This window comes from Monodon monoceros, unplaced genomic scaffold (genome assembly GCF_005190385.1).
Source record: "Monodon monoceros isolate NGI ecotype Baffin Bay Population unplaced genomic scaffold, NGI_Narwhal_1 Super_Scaffold_18, whole genome shotgun sequence".
NCBI classification, from domain to species: Eukaryota; Metazoa; Chordata; class Mammalia; order Artiodactyla; family Monodontidae; genus Monodon; species Monodon monoceros.
Genome location: NW_021703774.1, coordinates 98619976 through 98642216, shown reverse-complemented (window position 1 = coordinate 98642216; position 22241 = coordinate 98619976). Strand labels below are relative to the sequence as shown.

Below are 22241 nucleotides of genomic sequence, written 5' to 3'. Positions count from 1 at the left end.
GTTTTCTCAAACTAGTATCCTGAGCTCCTTCAAACCCTGTCCCTTTTTGCTGCATCTCTCCTAAAAAATTCCCATTTCCAGAAAATTCCAACTCTTTGCTCACACTCCTTTTTATAGCTGAAAAACATCAAACAACTCTGAGCCATGGCAGCATTCTGGCTTTGAACTTCAGCTGCCCCTGAGCACAGCATGCAATCCTTTTCCCTGTTGCCAGTTTCCTCTCCCATCTTTTGGGCAGCGGTCTGCAGACAGGAGCTCATCAGAATGACTTGACAGTGGTCTTTCCATCTGACCTTCCTCCTTACCTGAGATTGTGGACCTCTCTTCTCTGGGCTTCCAGGGCAACGATCTCTTGTTTTGATTTCCCAGGTCCTTCCCCATGTGCATAGAACACCCTAAGGGACCTGACACACTGCGGTCAGGCTGTAGGCACCAAAGTGCATTCTTAAGTTCTAAGGGAAAAACCTATAGCGTAATGGATAAGAGTGTAGACTCTGAAGCCCAGTGGCCGGCTATAGCTCAGCTCTATCCCTTTTGCACTGGGCAAGGCAATCTCATTGTCTCTCAGTGTCTTCATGTGTCAAAAGGAGTCATAGTTGAATCCATGGTGCGTGGTCTAAATGATCTAATCATGAAAAGTGCTTAGAATTATCTAGTATATTGTAAGCACTCAAAAAATGACATTTCTCTTTCCACTATGTGAGGGTATATCAAGAAAATAACCATCTGGAAACTAGGAAGAAAGTTCTCACCAGACATCAAATCTGCCAACACCTTGATCTTGGACTTCGAGCTTCTACAACCATGAGATATAAATGTCTGTTTTTAAAGCCAAAAGAAAAAAAAAAAGAAAAGAAAAAAAGACATTATTCTTCATAGCCAGGAACCCTAGATAATGGGATAGTGAAATAAGCACAGATATAAGAATCAGACTGAGTTTTCACATCCTGATGGAACGATTTATTAGGGTCATGATATGGGCCATTTTATGAAACAGACCTTGGCCTGCTGGATTATGAGTTTAATGGGGCTAATTCTACCTTTTTTTTTTATATTTCAGAGTTGTTATATGAAATAACATAAATGGAATTAAGAACCTAGCACAATGCCCAGCATAGAGCAAGTAAGAAGTTGCTATTTTTTATTGCCATCTTTTTTGGACCCTGTGATTATTGACACTATTTTATCATTGATACTAGTTTCTATTATTGATACTAGATTGCAGATCAAACTTAACATACAGGGCTGTATTTTCAAACATAAAATGGAATTTAGTTCTACTAGTGTATAAAACTGCAGTTAACAGTGGAGACTTTTCCATCAGCCTCTATGAACTCTGCAACTAAAAAAACCCACAATGAACCAAGTGGTACATTTAATGAAATAAAAAATATACATATACATATGTGTGCATAATGAGCTCAAGGCCGACCACAGCCAAAAGCATTTAAAAAACACACCAATGAATTTCAGAAGTCTAGTTTGACCCCTGTTTTTGAGCAGTTAGACCAATATACTTAACTGAAACCAGATAGGTCTTAGAGAATTCTCACTTTACACAACACATCCCTTACTTGGTGTTGATTCACAGCAGAATTTCCCATTTGTTATAAAACATATTAGAGAAATTAGTTTTACTGGAATTCTTGTACTTGAATTGGTAACATTTGATTAATACATTATCAATGCATATTTATACAAACCATCAAGATATACTTTTCATTATGATGCCTTTTGTACATACACAATAAAGTGACTAGTTTTCAAATTATCTGTTTTCCTAAGAAAATGTGTTGCTACTGATTCAAGTAATTTACTGAGAGCTAAACCAGTTCAAGGACATTCTCTTCTGTTCGCACTTTGCAAAGAGTTTTTATCATAAAGGGGTATTAAATTTATCAAATGTTTGTTTTTTTAAGCATCTACAATACCAGCTTCTAAATGTAATGGTTCCTTAGGTCAGCACCAATAGAACTTTCTGCCATGATGGAAATGTACTAAATCTGCACAGTCGAATATGGTAGCCACCAGACACATGTGGCTAAAGCACCTGAAATATGGGTATTATAACTGAGGAACTAAAATTTTAATTTTATATAATTTTAATGAATTTCAATTTAAGTAGCCATATGTGGCTTCTGGCTACTCTATTGACAACTCAGATCTAGATCAGCAGCAGAAGACATCTTTCCACTTAGACAGGGTTCATGATGGTTTTCAATTAAAGTCTCCTGAAAGAAAATTGTGGACATGACTATCCTAATTATTCATTGCAGAATTTTAGAAATGGGTTATGAGAATATTTTAGGAATAAGACAAGTCATACTATTTTAGCTTCAATTTAAAATGTTGTTTCTATTCTCAGACTATCTACAGAAAAATTCCACTATTCATTCCTGGAAAAAAAATTGTATTTAACAATTCTGGCTTTTGTAAATGTGAAAATAGAGCCCACCAAGAGCCAGCCTCTGATAGCATTAGGTTGTAAGGTCTGCAAGGACAGGAAGTATTTTTTAGGTTCTGTTTGGTCTCTATGATCTGGTTTAGTGGATGGATGGTACATGCTAAGTTGTCATTAAATGCTTGTTGAATTAAGTGATAAAGAAATACTTATAATGTAACCTAAAGCTTTCTAAAATATACAAAAATCTACAAATACAGCAATACAACAGTACCATCACATTTATGTTGCCAGTAAGACAGAAGACCAGGAACCAGGACCAATGATCCTGGCAGGGCTGAGAGCACGGGGTACAAGCTGTCAGCCAAGGACTCTGCCATGTGTCTCAAAGCATGTTTGGAAGCAGCCCGACCAGGTAATGAGGTTTATTTGCTCCCTGCTGATATTACAAACAGGGCTGTGTCTAAGTGGAAGGTTACACTTAACTCAAGGCCTTAACAGCCGTAGGCTCAGAGTTAGAAAGGGCTTTACAAATTATTAAACCACATCCTCTCTCCCAAAAGATTCTCCCCACTTCAAACTATGCTTAAAAGGCGGTGGTCTAGTTTTTGTTTTGAATGTGTCCCCCAATGACTAAGAAATCATGAGACCACATGTTCATTTTAGAACTATTCTAACTGTAAAATGACTTCCTTGTATTACTGAGCAGAAACCTGCCACCTATAAATCCCAGCTGTCGGTCACATGTCTCCCTAAAGGAGCAAACAAGCACTCTGACTCTCATCCCTTTACACTTCCAGTGTCTGAGGACAGCTGTCACATCCCCAGTTTTCCTCTTTCCCAGGCTACGCATCCCTCAGTCTTCACCCATTTATCGTGCAACCAGTTTCCAGATTCTGACTATTCTCTACCTTGTCCAGCTACAGCCTCACCTTTCCCAACTCCACGTTCATAATAGGTCACTAAAATCAATTATAGTTCCTCAGTTTCTTGAGTAAATCTTTAATGTTCCATCCCCACTGCCAACAGGTGTATGTCGACAGTCTTATAAAGTTATACATTGAATTATTACAAATTATACTTCAAATATTATCTGACCGGTGAGGACTTCAATGTGAACGCAAGGGAGTCAGATAACACTGAGGAAACCCTGTGCAGCTCTGGGCACATTATTTTATGGGGAGACTTGTGTCAGATAATAGCTTAGCCCAAATAAGATTATGGGCTTTAAAAAATTCTCTTTGAAATTAAACTTAGCTTAAAGAGAGAGATGCAATAAGGAAAGAAAAGACTTATTCAGTGAATAAACTAAAAGAATTTGTGACTAACACAACTCACTCAACTCCCTCATGCTAGGAAAATTTTTGTCTTTATTACATAAAATCTTCACAGGATCCCAAACAATTTAGGGCTTGCTCTAGATTGGGTCTTAATTTCTGGGGATACCTAGAACCTTGTTTTTACAAAGCTAATTACAAATATTTAATTAAATATTTAGGCTCACATCTCCAGAGTGTTCCTGAACAGCAATAATTTTAAAGTAGAACTCAAAAGTAGTTGCTGACAATCTGCCTATAAACCTCAGTGCTGCATGGAAGTCATTTCTAACTTTAAATTCAAGGGCTTTATTTACATGAATAAACTTTCTGTAATAGGTAGAACACTAAAAAAACAAAAAGCCTTGGACTTTGAGGTGGGTCAAATCCTATAATGTATCTCCAGCAGTGCCAAGATCTTGGGAGGAAGGAGCGTAACCAGGAAGAACAGGACTGGAGCAGTCTTTGGTGGAAGAATGAAGGAGAAAGAAAGAATGTCCCAGTAAGAATCCCACGGGTTTATGTATTGCCTTCTTCTCCTGCTAGCGGTATATCCCATGGCAAGTTATCCTCTTTGAAGCCGCTAAGGGAAAGTTCAAAACACCTGCTCTGCCTCTCTGAGGATCATGAGACTATCTTTATCAAAGTACCTTAAAGCATGTTTGTCAAAAAATTAACACGAATAAAGAAGACTGGGTTGAATGTACAGACCAATTTGGGGAGAACACCTATCTTCAGAATATTGAATCTTCCAATCCACAAAAATGGCATATCCTTCATTTGTTTAGTTCTTCTTTAATTTATACCAAAATATTTTGTGTATTTCACTGTATAAACAACTCTACATATCCCACCTTAGATATCCTAGCGCATTGATATTTCAATGTTATTTTAAATTCCATTTTCTATTTGGTGTTGATATATAAATAATAATGACTTTTGAGTACTGAACTGATAAGCAGGTTGTTAAATTCACCCACTAATTCTAATAGTTGGTAAATTCATTTGTACATAGTTATATATCACCTGCAAACAAATGGCTATTTTATTTCTTCCTTTTCAATCGTTATGCTTTCATTCCTCTTTTTCCCCATTATTGCATGGCTAGACTCTCTAGTACAATGTTGAATAAAGTAGTGATTACAGGTATTCTGTCTCAGGGGTAAAACTTTCAATATTTTACCATTAAATATATCTGCTATAGACTGTATTTCTATCAGTTTAGGCAAGTTCTATTCATAGTTTGCTGTGAATTTGTATAGTAAATTTTGAAATTCATCAAATCCTTTCTTCAATTTGCATATGAGATACGTATTTTTCTCCCTTTAAAAAATTAAGGTGGAAAATTATGTTGACTTTTCAAATGTTAAACTATATTTGCATACATGGAGAGTTAACCTCATTTGGTAGTGATACATTATCCTTTTTCGATATTCCAAGTTCCTTTTATATGTATTGTGATGTCCTCGTCAGATTGTGGTATCATGAGTAGATGGACTTAGTTTGGAAGTGTTCCCCTTTTCTATTTACTGGAAGAATTTGTATAAAATTGGTATAATATCTTCCTTAAATGTTTGAAAGAATTCACTGGTAAGGCTTTACATTTTCCTTGTGGAAAGGCTTTTAATAACTGATTCAGTTTCCATTAATAAAGGAAACTCTCTAGATTTTTCTCTTTATTTTGTCAGTTTAATTTTCTGAGGAATTTGTCCTTTTCGAATTTTGTTTTTCATTATAAATTGTTCATTATGTCATTACATCTTTTCAATGTTTGTAATGTCTTTAATGATATTCTTGTTTTCATTCCATTTCATTCCTTTTTTCTCTTTTACTGATGTCTTACTGGGGGTATATCAAACTTTTCAAAGAACTAGCTTTCTCATTTTTCTTTAGCTTTGTTTTCTATTTCACTTATTTCTAATCTTACTATTTCCTTCTATCTACATTCTTTAGATTTGATTTACTATTCTTGACTCTTGAGGTGAAGTTTAATTGATTTTAACCTTTCAACTTTTATAGTAAATGTAGTGAAGGCTATAAATTTCTAAGCTTTGCTTTAGTTGCAGCCTACAATTTTTGATATGGTACATCTTCATTATCATTCAGCTTAAAATATTTTCTAATGTCTGTTGTTATTTCTTCTTTGATCTATGGGTTATTTAGAAGTATGTTCTGTTTAATTTCCAGGCACTGGAGGATTTACTAGTTATCTTTTTACTGATTTCTACCATAATTTCCCTGAGGTCAGAGAGCATATTTTGAATTATTTCAGTCCTCTGAAATGCTTTAGGGCTTTCCTTATGGCCTGCTTATTATCAATTTGGGTAAATTTAAAATATGGGCTCAACTGAAATATGAATTCTGTCATTGTTGACAATGTTTCCTGCATGTCAATTAGGTCAAGTTTGTTAACTGTGTTCTTCAGATCTATCTTTTTACTACTCTTTTGTCTGTTCACAGGTATGTTAAAGTAACCCTATGGTGGTGAATTTCTCCACTTTTCCTTTTAGTTGTCTATTTTTGCCTTATACATTTGAAACAATGTTATTAAAATTATAATATCTTCCTGGTAGACTGACTTCTTTATCATTACAGAATATCCCTCTTTATCTCCAGTAATGCTTCTTGATTTAAATCTGTTTTATCTGACATTAGTATAGCTACATCAGTTTTTTCATTAGTAGTTGCATGGTTTATCTTTTTCCATCCTGGTACTTTCTGTGCATCTTAAGATATGTCTCTTGTGAACATAGGTTTTATTTTCTTCCCTAGTCTGATAACATTAGTTTATTACTTGGTTTATTTAGTCTTGGTTTATTATTACTTAGTTTATTTAGTCCATTTTCATCTAATGTAATCATTGATTTAAGTGCTTTTATATCTACCATCTATTTGTTTTCTATTTGACTCACTGTTTCATTTACCTTTTTTCTTCTGTCTTGCCTTCTTTTGGATTACTCAAATATTTCATTTTTCCTCTCCTTTTATTTTACCATTTTTAAAAATAATTAATTAATTAATTTTATTTTTGGCTGCGTTGGGTCTTAGTTGCTGCGTGCGGGCTTTCTCTAGTTGCGATGAGTAGGGGCTACTCTTTGTTGTGGTGCACGGGCTTCTCATTGTGGTGGCTGCTCTACGTTGTGGAGCATGCGCTCTAGGCACATGGGCTGCAGTAGTCCTAGCACACAGGCTCAGTAGTGGTGGCTCGTGGGCTCTAGAGCGCAGGCTCAGTAGTTGTGGCGCACGGGCTTAGCTGCTCCGCGGCATGTGGGAACTTCCTGGACCGGGCTCAAACCCGTGTCCCCTGAATTGGCAGGTGGATTCTTAACCATTGCACCATCAGGGAAATCCCTATTTTACCATTCTTTTTCATATTACAACTTACATCTGAATTACATTTAATAAAATTATTACATTTACCACTTCCTTGATAATGCTAGAACTTTATACTTCCATTTTTGACGCTTCCATTATTGTTGTCATGTATTTTAACTCTACATAAAATTCATACTCCACATTACCAGTATTTTTTAATAACAGGCAACATTCATTTATATTCTCCTTTTCTAGAGGTCTCCACTCTTTCCTGCATTCCGTATTTCCACCTGGGATCATTTTCCTTCTGACTAAAGACCTCTCTAAAGAATTTCGATTAACGCAGTCTTGCTGGTGACCAACTCTCTTTTTTGTTTGTCAAAAACATCTATATTTCAGTTTCGTTTCTGAAGGATATTTTAACCCTATATAGAACTTTGGGTTAACATTTTTCCCCCTAGCACTTTAAGGATGTCCTGTAGGTAATGAGGTTTAAATGCTTCCTTGTTGACATCAAAAACTGTGGCAATAATGAAAATACTGAAATTGCTTAATGCTGTGATTTTAGGATTTGCAGCACCGAGAAACATCTCCTTCACTTTAAATTCAAGGTCATAGAATCATGGTCAGAGCTTGAAAAGACTTTACAGATCATCTAGCCCAATTTCCTCCCTAATAACAATCCTAATAGGAGGTTATTTAGTTTTTGCCTTAAACACTTTTCCAGTTTTGGGGAATTCATCAAATCACAAGATAATGCATTTCATTCAAAAAGAGTTCTAATCATAAATGGGTTCCTTACAGTGTACTGAAAAAAAATCTGCTTCTGTTTAACTCCCAGTCATGGAACCTTATTCTCCTAAAGGAGCAAGTATGATATTTAACTTTAATTATTTGTTTTCACTTATGATATCGAAGAGAGGTATTATGTCCTGGCTTCCAGGTTAAGCATGTCTTCCTCCACCCTGCCCAAGTCGACCCTCAACCTTCACCACCTCCATGTTCATGATGCGTCACTAATCCCTGTCAGTTATGTTCCTAAAAATAAATTGGAATTTAGGTCATCATCCCCATAGCCAGTGGCTTAATTTAGGGCCCATTTCTCACCTGGATTGCTGACTCTTTCCCTGATTACAAGCAGATGCTAAGAGAGCTCATGCAAATCCTATTCTTCCATGCATAAAATCTTCAACAGCTCTCCACTACAGAATTGCTTTCCAAACTGTTTTTTTTTGAGATAGAGGGTGGAGGGTAGAGTTGTTTGTTTATTCTGTCATTTGCTCTGTTTTTCTCTCATTATCAGCAAAGTTTAGCCTACAAAACTCACTATAACCCGGGAAAGCTTTAGCAATTTTAGATGCAATGGTTTTAACTAAATGAATAAAGTCTAACACCCCCACACACACACTACAAATGACCTTGGAGTTGGGATATGATAACCGTAAACTTCAATATCCTAGCAACTAAAAAGAAAAAATAAAGCCTGAAAGTACACAATTTATCACAGCCTGTGGCTAAAAAAATGAAGATGAAATAATTTAGAAATGACAGAATTTATAATAAAGACACCTGGGCTCAAGTCTTATTACCCTTTCTTATTAGCTATATAACTTACAGTAAGTTATTTCACCTCTTTGAAGTCTATTTGTCTGAAAAAGGCAATTAAGAATACCTGCCTTGATAAGGATTAAATGATATAACAACCACAAAACAGATTTTTTTAAAAAAGTGAAATAAAGAAAAAGTAAAGATTAAGTTTTCAATGCAGCATTGTTCATAATGATGAAAAATTAGAAGCAACCTAAATATCTATCAACAGTGAGATGAATACTAAATTGTATGTATTTACCACAGGAATACTTTAGATTTGAAAAAAAAGGAAAAAGAAAAACTATGTTTGCAGCTACTGACATCTACATGGATTAATCCCCAAAACATGTTAAATGTAAGCAAGCCAGCCACAAAAGAATCGATCATGATTCCACTTGTAAAAGCTTCAGAAACAGGCAAAATTAAATATTACATAGATAATAATTTTTTTCTAAAGCCAGGGAATGATGAACATAGAATTCAAGAAGGAGGTTACACCTGGAAGGGGACAGGGAGAGACAGTCATGTGAACAGGGAGGGGGCTCTGGTGGCTTCTTAACATTCTATTAAGGGGATTGAGGGTTAATGGGAGTTCATTTTATAATCGTTCTTTATATGCTGCATGTACCCATATACACACTTCTGCATTTATGAGTCAATTAAAACAAACAAAAAAATCATTTAAAACTTTCACTAGGGCTTCCCTGGTGGCGCAGTGGTTGAGAGTCTCCCTGCCGATGCAGGGGACACGGGTTCGTGCCCCGTTCCGGGAAGATCCCACATGCCGCGGAGCGGCTAGGCCCGTGAGCCATGGCCGCTGAGCCTGCGCGTCCGGAGCCTGTGCTCCGCAACGGGAGAGGCCACAACTGTGAGAGGCCCGCGTACCACACACACACAAAAAGAAGTTAAAAGGATATAGCAGTGAGCTTGAGACTCCCATAGACCAAGTCTGGGGAAAGTTCAGTATCAAAATAAATGACAGTAATATATTGTAACTTACCGAATAAAGCAGGAATCCGTGAGTCCACACGAACAGAGATGAATAAACAAATGAACAAGTGGAGAAGGGGCTGCTCTTCCTTACAGCAAGCAGAATATGAATCAAAGCATCAGAAAGGATGGATTCACCATTTGGCAACCAGAATAGTAATAAGTGATTCAGGCAAGAACTCTTAGTGGACTCAAACTAATTGGTGACAATTTGATGAGAAAAAGGACATTCATATAGTCTCAAAGAATATCCTCACAAAGTGATTTTAGCTTTACAATGGAGAAACCTGATAGATACTATCCTAACCAAGTGATCAAAGTGAATATCATCAGGAATGGGACAGTTTGACATGGTGCACTTCCTGATATGATACAGTGAAAGAATACAACATCATTTTTGTAGTACTTTTGTAAAAAAATGTATATCCTGAGTCTAGTCATGAGGAAACATTAGGTAAACCCAAACTGAGAGACATTCTACAAAGTACCTGGCCTATACTCTTCAAAAGTATCAAGGTCATGAAAGAAAAGACTGAAAAACTGTTCCAGATTGAAGAAGAAAAGAAACAGGACAACGAAATGCACCAGGTGATCCTGGACTGGGATGCTGGAGCAGAGAGGAACATTATTGGGGCGATCGGCAAAACCTGAATGTGGTCTGTGGATTAGATGGCATATGTCAATGTTAATCTGATTTTGACAGTCAGACTATGGTTATGTGGTATTCTTGTTTTAAGAAAATATCACTAAAGTAGCATTAATGCGGCATCGTATCTGAAACTTTCAAATGGTTCAAAAATTATATTGGATGGAATCACATTGAATCTATAAATAAATTAAGGTATATGAACATATTTACAATATGTGACTTCCAATCCATATAGCACAGAGCACTCCCTTTATTTAAGATCTCCTTAAATGCCTCTTGAGATAGCCTAAAATTTTTTCCATGAGGATCTTGTGTGTATATTGTTAGATTTATTCTTAGGTACTTCAAATTTTTTATGATATTGTTTAAGAGATCTTTCTAAAAACATTCATTTTCTGTTAGTTGCCGATGTACACAAATACAACTGACTTTTGCATATTGATTGTGAAGGCAGAATCTTTGCTAAACTCTAGATGTTACTGAATTGTCTACATATATAATCATATCAACACAGGAACAATTTCCTGCCTCTGGGAAAGAAAAACCCAGAGAATTATGGTGACTATAACTTGTCATAAAAATATACAATGGCTGCCATTTCAAGAGATTTTTATAGTTGTACAAATACGTTGACATAATGTTAGCTGGGAATAGCGTAGCCATGGACCATCTTTAAATAAATCACATCAGGACGTAAGGTATGATTCTATTTGCTTCTGAGACCTCTAGGCAACAAGTCCCTTACAAGGATCATATCTTCTTTATGCCTGTATCAAAAGAAATACATTGCCTAAGATGCACTCAAAGTAATTTTAAATACTCATAAATTCTAATTAAGTTCTCAGCATGTAAAACAAGCCTATCTAGGGAAGTTACGATCAAGCCTTCACAAATGACTTCTTGGAAACCTGAACAATATGCTTTCCACAAGCTTTCTGGTGGTCTGGCAGCTCTGAAAGGACTCCTGACTTTTGCCCTTTTCCTTGGCTCACATTCTTTCCATGTGAAATAAAACAACTTCCTAAAGAATGGACTGCTACCACATTACTGGGTAGCAGGGCACAGGGCACGTGTGGGTACTCTGGAAAAAGCAACATCTCAAGAGATACTTGCTTAATGTCCCAGGAAACCAGAAAGCATCTACAGACTAACAGCTTTAGCTGGACAAGATGCCAGAGAGCCCTAAAGGCAAAAAGGAGCCGGAAGTGGAACCCTCACTTGTGAGGTTTAAAAGTGAGGGGAAACAGAGAGCCCACTTGATTATGATATACTCTTTGGGTTGTCTCAGTAGATTAAAAGAAAATTAAAAGTTTAAAAGTACATTTTCTACTGGGTGAAAGGTTATACCAGCTGGTATTCCACACCCAGGTCAGTGACCTATCTGCTCCTTACACAAGCGTGGCAGAAGGAACAGCTCACTCATGACATTACTTCTCCAGAGTCAGTGTGTTATGTCTCTGCTTTATGCTCCTTAGAAAGATGAAGGACTTGAAAGCCTTGATGTGTTTTCCTAGTAGTTGCCATTGGGATTAGGCTGAGCAAGATCCTGAGGACTTTATCCCGTGCTGTGCCCTACTCTTATTTTTGCTTTGTCCACACGAGAAAAATAAAGATGATAACTTAGTGTTGAGATGTGAATTTGGGGGTTTATATGCTATGGGGAAAGTTTTAAAAACAAGCATAAAACTCTATGTACATTATGAGGAAATTATGCAATAAAAAGTATAAAAATTAAAAAAATACATTTTCTAAGTTTCAGTATGAAATGATGAGAAAGTTCTGGACATGGATAGTGGTCATGGTTGCAGAACAACGTGAACGTACTTAATGCCACCGAACTGTACACTTAAAACTTAGTAAAATGGTAAATTCTATGTTACGCATATTTTACCACAATAAAAAAAATTTTAAAGGTGCATTTTCTATTGTTAAACACCTGATACTATTGAGTTGGCCAAAAAGTTTGTTCGGTTTTTTCCGTAAGATGGCTCTAGAAGCACTTAGTTGTCTTTAACTATATGCAAAACGATTTTGTTAGATTGTATTGTGACAGCTGTCATATCAGTGTGCATTTAAAAAAAACATCAAAATTGGTGAATTTTTGTGTAATTTTAATACTGAAGATGGAAGAAATAAGCAACATTTTTGGCATATTATGCTTTATTATTTCAAGAAAGGTAAAAACGCAACTGAAACGCAAAAAAAAAAAAGATTTGTGCAGTGTATGGAAAGGTGCTGTGACTGACTGAATGTGTCAGAAGTGGTTTGTGAAGTTTTGTGTTGGAGATTTCTCGCTGGACGATGCTCCATGGTCCGGTTGACTAGCTGAAGTCGATAGTGATCAAATTGAGACATTAACTGAGAACAATCAATGTTATACCATGTGGGAGATAGCCTACATACTCAAATAACCCTAATCAAGCGCTGAAAATCATTTGCACCAGCTTGGCTATGTTAATCGCTTTGATCTTGGGTTCCACATAAGTGAAAAAAACCTTCTTGACCATATTTCTGCATGGGATTCTCTACTGCAACATAATGAAAACATTCAATTTTTAAAACAAATTGTGACGGGAGATGAAAAGTGGATACTGTACAACAGTGTGGAACGGAAGAGATCGTGGGGCAAGTGAAATGAACCACCACCAACCACACCAAAGGCCAGTCTTCATCCAAAGAAGGTGATGTTGTGTATATGGTGGGATTGGAAGGGAGTCCTCTATTATGAGCTCCTTCTGGAAAAGCAAATGATTAATTCCAACAGGTACTGCTCCCAGTTAGACCAACTGAAAGCAGCACTCGACGAAAAGCATCTGGAATTAGGCAACAGAAAACACATTATCTTTCATCAGGATAACATAAGACTGCATGTTTCTATGATGACCAGGCAAAAACTGTTATAGCTTGGCTGGGAAGTTCTCATTCATCTGCCATATTCACCAGACACTGCACCTTTGGATTTCCATTTATTTTGGTCTTTACAAAATTCTCTTGATGGAAAACATTTCAATTCCCTGGAAGACTGTAAAAGACACCTGGAACAGTTCTTTGCTCAAAAAGATAAAAAGTTTTGGGAAGATGTAATTATGAAGTTGCCTTAAAAATGGAAGGAGGTAGTGGAACAAAACAGTGAATACATGTTGAATAAAGTTCTTGGTGAAAATGAAAAATATGTCTTTTATTTTTACTTAAAACCCAAAGAAACATTATGGTCAACCATCAGAATCTGGCAGCCCTGTGTTTTTGACTCCAACTGTTACACCTGTGGAACCTAGAGCACATTATTTAACTAAGCGTCAGTTTCCTTATCCATAACACAGGAATAATAAAGTACTTACCTACCCATTATAGGATGCTGTAAACTTGAAATAATTTATGTGGAACTTAGCAGAGTTCATGGCACGCAGAAGGGGCTCAATCAATGTTGGCTCTTATTTTCTTTTTAGGTTTTCATACCAATACAATTCTTTTATATTTTTTACAATGAGGACTAAAAACAAGGCTCCAGTACAAAAAGATTTGGGTTATTCTTTCTTCCTAGTCCTTAATGTCATATAGAACTATAGAACAACTTCCCATAAAATGAATTCCATGTTGTAGTCAAGGGACATATGAGTCCCAAGTGCTGACCACTAAGCCAATGGTTAATAAACCTTAAAGTCTCACACCCTAAGAGGCAACAATTTCAGAGAAACCACAAGAACTTGAAATAATTTAACAGGTTAATGTATATATTTTTTATCAAGTATAACACGGTCATACAAAAGCATTTGTTACAAATATAATTCACACATATAAAAAGAGGCTATTTTATTTTTTTGTCCCTTTTATATCCTATTTTACGCAAAACGACAAAACCAAGAAAATAACAGAACTATACTAGTTCTAAAAACTGGGAATTTTATAAATGAAATATATCCAATCATCTATACCTCCTCTCAAATTCCAAACAATGAGGCTTATTGAATTATACTTAGAATCAACTTAAATAAATCTTTGTACGATTCAGATGAAACATACATTGTCAATGGTTATAAACTCAGGTAGAAAAAGTACATAAAATTATTCATAAGTGAAAACACTTCATACAAAAGAAAGGGTTTTTTTTTTTTTTTAAAGAAAATCCCAGACAATATTAAAAGGAAAGGCACTGAATTTTAAAACACTGTTTTGGACTATTATATAAAATACCAAAAGGTTCAGAGCTGTTGAACAACAAAAGTTTATGCAGAACAAAGCCAAGAAGTGAAAATTACTAAATGTATAATAGCTAAAACCAAATAAGACATGACTGAACTATACAATTTGGAAACATGTTTAAGTGCATTTTCTTTGTACAATTCAACTGCCTCTCATGTGTAAAATCTGGCAATTAATTAAAATGCAATTAAATACAGATTTGCAAGCCTTTTGGCCATTACGCAAATATGAAAAAGTTAAGTGACTCGCCAATTGAAAAATACAAGGTTACACACATACCATAAAAGCACAAATGGTCAAAGATACACTATAAAATTGTGTGAAAAAACAATCATACCAAACAAAGATCTTTCAGGCACTTGCACTCAGAAACATTCCTTTTATAAATAAGCATGTAGTTTCACGTCAAAAAAATAAAGCTGATTTCCTCAACTGCACCTATTAGTTGAGAGCTGTATCATATATTAGGGATGCACTTAAATGGACCATATTATGGGGAATCAACTGAACTTTAAAAAACATGAGTCTATCTATTTATTCACAACTTCAAAAATACATATAATTCCAGTGAGGCACAGATGGGGCCCTATCAAAACATTCTGTCATTCAATATAACCAACACAGGATAACACAACACAATGACAAAAAACAAAATCCATGATTTGGCAATCCTATACAAGAGAGGCCCTGTCAAAAATTTCTTCCAGAAAACAAATACAACACCACAAAACAACAAAACAAAAAAAGAAAAACTGAATTCTGACAACCCTACACAAACTGTGGGATTTCATCTTCAAGGTCTTCAAACTGCTGCATTCGTTTTAGCCTCGGTCTCTGACATGCTGGATGTACACCAGGTAAGTCACGCTCTTCAGCCCTCTCTTTAGGCTTGCTAACCGTCTGCACGGGACCAGCTGATGCATTTTCAGAACCTGGAACTGATTTCAGCGCGTGCTCCTGGGGAGCGTGAGTTGTGCAAGGGGGCACAGCTGCAGAGGATGTCACAGATTTCTCCTCATCCCCTCTCCCACTAGCAGCAGGAGCAGGTGGTTTATAAAACGTGGTCCAGTGCTGGGGCTGCAGTGTTCTGGGTGCTCTGACAGGAGCAGGAGGGCAGGAGTCAGAAGACCGTCTCTCTGACACCTGTCTGGCTGACCTGATGGGTTCTGTGTATGGCTTACTGGTGGTGCTGACTGGGTGGTCCCCACCACTCCTGATGCTCACTGACACTTCTCTTTCCTGGAATGCACTGGGCACAATCACTGCAGTCTTTGCAGTCAGGTCATTTTGTTCATACTGTTTCTCCCGAGTTTTCTGTAGAGGTTGCTGATCAAAGCCATCAAATTTGGAACAAACAATAGTTGGGGTGTCTTTTCTATTAACTCCTTCAAAGGTAGGATTCTTGCAAAACTTGTCTGAATTTACATTCCCCATATTTCTGCCAGTTCTCTCATTAGGAGAGCTTGCAAGAAGTAGTAGTCTGTCTACAGGCAAACTTACAGGTCTAATCTTGGTCCTTGGAGTATGCCTCTCGACGCCATTTATTTCCCTATCGGACTTCAGAGTAGGCAGCTTGGAGGTTTTACAAACATCTTCCATCTTTTGTGATGCTGATTCAAGCTCTTGGTCTACAAGCAAACGCACTTTGTTGTCTGAAAAAGGAAAAGATTCATTTAAAAATCAAACTTTATGGCACGTAGTTAACGAGAGTCCAAATGAGTTATAGATGAACACCCTCTCAAAACAAGGGTCTTCATATATTTTTTCCAAGTTATTCTTTAGGCAGAGGAGTAAAATACTCATAAAATATTAAAGGTACACTTTGAATTAAAATGTTAGAATTCCATATTTATTTAAATCAATATAATAAACAGCTACAAAATTCACTGCAGGTTAGTGAAAAAAAACCCCACACTTGCTGATGTAGCTCCTCTTATGTGCTGTGTATGAACAAGTATTTGCTGGCTGAAAGGGTTGTCACGATTTCAACAGGCAGATATTGGTGTGTTACCCTCAGAAAAGTTTCACCAATTTACATGCCAACCAAATGTAAGTATGCCCTGAATCCTAAGGCTTTTGCCAACTCAATCTGCTTTTCAGTTACATTCAACCCACAGTGAGAGCATATCATATTAAATGCCTTAGATGCCCTCATCTTATCAACTAATAAATGGACTATCATATTCATCCTGTCTGATTAAGGTTGAATAGTTTTATTATTTTAAGTAAAAAATGCCATTCTCTTTATTTGCTGTTTACTCCCAGACGTACTTTCTTCTCTTTCCTATCAAGTCTGGACCCATGTTTTCTCAAACTGGGACCCTGAACTCCTTCAGACCCTATCCTTTTTTGTAGCGTCTCCCCTAAAATAGTCCCATTTCTGGTAAGTTCCGGCCTTCTGCTCATGCTCCTCTTTTGGGCAGCGGTCTGCAAACAGTAGCCCATCAGAATGACTTGATAGTCCTTACCTCATCTGACCTTTCTCCTTACCTGAGACTGTGGACCTCTCTTCTCTGGGCTTCCAGACAGTGCTCTCTTGTTCTGATTTCCCAGGTGCTTCCCCGCGTGTATAAAACACCCTAAGGGACCTGACACACTGTGGTCAGGCTGTAGGCACCAAAGTGCTTTTTTTTTTTTTTTTTTTTAAAGAAGATGTTGGGGGTAGGAGTTTATTAATTGACTTATTTTTGTTGTGTTGGGTCTTTGTTTCTGTGTGAGGGCTTTCTCTAGTTGTGGCAAGTGGGGGCCACTCTTCATCGCGGTGGGCGGGCCTCTCACTATCGTGGCCTTTTTGCGGAGCACAGGCTCCAGACGCGCAGGCTCAGTAGTTGTGGCTCACGGGCCTAGTTGCTCCGCGGCATGTGGGATCTTCCCAGACCAGGGCTTGAACCTGTGTCCCCTGCATTAGCAGGCAGATTCTCAACCACTGCGCCACCAGGGAAGCCCCAAAGTGCATTCTTAAGTTCTAAGGGAAAAAACTTGAGTGTAATGGGTAAGAGTGCAGACTCTGAACCCCACCTGCCAGGTTTAACTCAGCTCTACCCCTTCTGCACTAGGCAAGGCAATCTCATTGCCCCTCAGTGTCTTCATCTGTCAAAAGGAATCATAATTTTATCTATGATTATATGTGGCCTAAAAGATCTAACCATGAAAAGTGCTTATTTATCTGGTATACAGTTAGCCCTTGAAACATGACATTTATTTTTATTACTATTCCTAATGGGGAGCCCTAGCTCATGGAATAGTGAAATAATCACAGACATAGGTCCAAATACTGAACAATTTATTAGGGGCATGACCTCTGACATTATTTAACCTCTCTCAGACTATTAGGCTATGGGTTGAATGGGGCTATTACTACCTATTTATAGCACAGAATTGTTGATAAATGGAATCAAACAATAAGCACAGTGCTTAGCACAGAGCAGGCAGGTACTTAATGAATGTTAGCTCCCTTACTTTTTAGACCTGTCAGGCTGTGATCACTAATACTTCATTACACTCAAATTTAAAATATATGGCTGCACTTAAAAAAACTGCAAGTTAGCTCTAGTGATGTACAGAATTATAGTAACAAGTGGAAGCCTTTCCACAAATGAATAGCTTGGTAGCTATCACTGAAACTAAAATTACCATACAGTGAATAAAATGATTACAGTCAAGGAAATTAAAAAGATATACACATAAGTGTGTTTAATGTGTTACAGGCAGGCAACAGGAAAAGGCATTTGAAAAAAATTTTAGAGGTTTTTTGAGTCTAAATTTTTTGACTTTTAGGAGTCTAGTTGACGCCTTATGAGTAATGAGATCAATACAATGATCTATAGTAATAGAAGATGCTAATGAATCATCATACTGCTTACTAGATTCTGCCTTGACTTTAATTAATGGCAAAAATAAAAATAAAAAAAGTTTTCAGAACACAAAACACACCTTCGAACTCCAAGTCTTTTTATAAGAAGGGTTATTGTAAAGAATGAAGGCAACTTTCTTAATGGCTGGCAAAGATGCATTTACTAACGAAGCTTCTTTCTCTGACTTCTCTTAACGCCACTCACCTTGGCTTTTAATCATGGTTTATTGGGACAGTTTTAAGTCAGCAAATATGCATTTTACATGGCCACTCACCAATGAGACATGCATCACATTTTTCGAATGCATTTTGCTTCCGTTCTGATTCCTCAAATGATGCAGTGGATTCAAAACTTTTGCTTTCACCATCTGCAGTATGGATATCCTGTTGATGAAAGAAAATTTTTAAACTTGAAGCAAAACACACCTCAAAATAAACAGTTCAAAGATTCTTAACTTATTAATAACGTAAACATTACAAAGTTCCAACACAATTCCATAAGAGCAAAACTCACTTCCTTTGAAGAGAAAAACAGTGACTTCGTAGAATGTTCTGGATCTCTTTCTTCTGGTGATAACAGAGGCTTCGGAAGATAGCCTTGGTCAACCTGAGGTGCACCACCACCTGCACTACACACAGCTATATCTTGTGGCTGTAGGGACCCATCGAAGATCTTCTGTGAGTAGGTAATGAGGAACTCCACCAACCTCGCTTGATTTGAATAGTCAGCAAGAGAGGAGATGGTGATAGGAGCAGCTGTGGGTCTTGGCCTAATGAGACTTGGTCCAAATATCACCCCCAAGTTTCTGGAGTTCATTTTGTTTTCTTCTGCATGATCTACGACTCTGTGATGCAGAACACAAAAGGCTGTATTAGATTTCCTTGACAGTCGTTTACTGTGGGCTGGGAAGGGTGCAGAAGTCTAGGGAAAGGATCTATTTATTTGCTTAAATACTGACCACACACCAAGTTGGGTTTCACAGTCTTAGGATTAAATATAAGTAAGTAGAAGGAACCAGTACAGTTTTACCAGCTGCCATAAAGATCTAATAGGCAAACCTGAGCATGTTAAATTCCCGGCTAAAAATTCTTTAGTGAGTACAGAAAGAAGACAGTCGACTCATCTGCCAGGTATGCATGACTTTACCAGGACTCCTCCAGCTCACTTTGTGCTACTGCTTGCTACATCCTGGCCTAACCAAATTACTTAAATGTCCTCAAAAGCAAAATGATCTCTTGTGTCTCTGTGTCTATTACCCTCTGCCTGGAATGCTCTTTTGTACATTCTCTGTCACCAAACCATTACTCAGTTCTTCAAGTCTGGCTCAGGGTTACCTTCTCTGATTCATGACCCCCTCTCCCCCATCTTCCACTGCATGTTGAGCAAAGTTCCGTCAGAACAAGAACGACGCTGCGCTGCACTTGGGTGCAGGTCTGCCCTTCAAGCTGACAAGCACAACAGATGACAGAAACCTTATATTTGCATCCTAATTTCCCCAGCCAGAGGCTGGCATATAAGTGGCATCTGAGGGAAAGACGTTGGCTGCATGAACATATATTCAATGTCCCTCTTTCCCTAACACATATTAGAAATGAAACATTCAATGTAAAAACAATACCACAAGAGTGTGAATGTACTTAATACTACTGAACTGTACACTTAAAAATGGCTAAAATGGTAAATTTATATGTTATGTGTATTTTACCACAATTTTTAAAAAACCCATAAAAACCGAAAAACTGATCAATTATCCACCCACTAATCAATGTCTGTCTTATTCAAATTCTTACCGCTTAAGATGAACTATGAGGTAATGAAGGCTGTTAAAATTTGATGCTGGCAATTGTCTTAGAAGATCCTTGCTTTTTAGAAGAATTCGGTTTATTTCTATACACGTACTTGGACATTTTTTGTCCTCAGGATTATCCTTTTTCATCTCTTGTTCTTCATTTACATGTTGGATCTCTATTGCAAGGTCTATAAATTCCTTGTACAATCGGAATAAAATAAATGGTTCTGGTAGCTAAAGAAATAAAATTACATTAGAAATATCATTCTGCCCATTTTTTCCCTGTTAATAACCTACTGAATAGCTACTGAGTGGTTTAGCATGTTCTTTTTAGAGTAACAAGACTTAAGGTCAATCACATTTAGAAATGTACATGTCTCATCACAAGGAAAAGTATTTTTCTATTTCTTTAATTTTTTATCTGTATGAGATGATGGATGTTCACTAAACTTACTGTGATAATCATTTCATGATGTATGTAAGTCAAATCGTTGTGCTGTACACCTTAAACTTATACAGTGCTGTATGTCAATTGTATCTCAATACAACTAGAAGAAAAAAAATTACACCCAAGAACAAGAAAAAAAAAATGTACATGTTTGCTAGATGTGATCTATAAAGTAAATCCAATATCACCATACATTATATCTATATTAAAAATGACTTAACTGGTAATCAGTAAAACTCTAAACCCAAAGCCACATGATATGATTTTAAAACTCTGATAGATATGCTATACCAATTACATTCATGACTGCCCCAAAGTTAGCATGATCTTCAACTATTTTATTAAAACAAACTCAGGATAATATACAATATAAGTCAAATTAATTAGAAAAAGCTTATTTTTTGTTGGTATGGGGGAGAGAGAGAACAAAAAGCTATAGGGTGCTTGTGTTTTACTCGGGCCAGATTGAGGATTAGCAAAAGACAATATGACTTAGGAGAAAGAAACTGTCAACATTTTGTCATCCAATTTTTAAATACCATTTGAATTGCCATAAGTAGGTCAAAAAAAGTTCCTCTCTCAAACTGTCAATGGGCATACCACCTTGATCTGTCTACTGGCGTAACTGATTTCAAAGATTCCACTGCTCAGCGATGGAAAATACAGCATCTCTCTGGCTAGCTGATGTCCTACAACATCTGCGGTGAGGTAGGCACCACTTCTCCAGTTTCCCCTTCTGTTCTCAGAGAGGGGAAGCCTTGAGATTAATTTCTACCTCTACCATCTTGGTCACTCTTGGAGCTTCAGATTTACCACATGGTAATGAGTAAATAAAGGCTACTCTCTTAACACTGTAAGAATTGAGCATGGCTTCCCACACTAAAGCTTTGGTCCCATAGTATTCCTAGGATAAAATGAGAGCTGATAGTATTGGACCCCATTTATTTCCTATCCTCCACTGAATAAAAGAAATAAAGGATGATTCATTATAAGATTAAAAGTCATTCAAAGATACTGTTTCCACTTCTCAGTTGAGAATCCTATAAAATGTGATTGAAGAGATATCAATAGTTTCCTGGGCTAATGTGGCACATCCAACATTTGTACCTAATTTCTTTCCCTCCTACCACCCCACTGAAATACAGTTAAGCCTACAGGACTGGAAGAACAGGAATGGGGACAAAAGTAACATTTCACAAGCTGAAGAGGAGGTGAACAAGTGCTGACGTAGCGCTCCTGAGAAAGCTGAAATTCCAAACTGAGAACCAACATGATTTAGCGGAGCCTAAGGAGACTCAGGGATTGTGAGACTAGGTCCTCTGATCTCGGGGAAGGGTGAGTTATCTGAACAGTGTTAGATTTCTATATCCTTGTCTCCACTCCATGCTCCTGAGCAACCTCAGAAGTCTGGGGATTTCTTCTCTGGGCAGTGTGAAACAGAGGGTCTCTGGACGGGCAATGCCAAGCACAAGGAACAGGTGGGCAACTATCTTAAAATAAGGATTTAATGACTGTGTGCCTGCTGAATGCAGAGATCCTGGAGCTTCTGACCTAACATGGCTCCCAGAGTTCTGGAACCATACCTGTAGGCAGGGAAAGACCTTTCTCTGGGGTATCAGACCAGCCCAAGAGCAGAGAACTAGAGATACAGACCTCAGGTACTTCCCAAACAGCTCTCCTAGATAACAC

General features: G+C 37.2%; 1 protein-coding gene across 2 annotated transcripts in view; it reads right to left on the bottom strand.

Moving 5' to 3' along the window:
• Positions 1-14966: 14966 nt before the first annotated feature.
• ARHGAP29 (Rho GTPase activating protein 29) overlaps positions 14967-22241 on the bottom strand; it is a 74607-nt gene continuing 67332 nt past the window's right edge. For both annotated transcript variants that reach the window (XM_029227717.1, XM_029227716.1), the window contains exons 20-23: positions 20106-20338; positions 18829-19159; positions 18590-18698; positions 14967-16113 (exon numbers count right to left, since the gene is read on the bottom strand). In XM_029227717.1, the coding sequence (XP_029083550.1) occupies positions 15230-16113; positions 18590-18698; positions 18829-19159; positions 20106-20338 (1557 nt within the window). In that variant the 3' untranslated portion in view covers positions 14967-15229. The remainder of the gene's footprint in view (positions 16114-18589; positions 18699-18828; positions 19160-20105; positions 20339-22241) is intronic.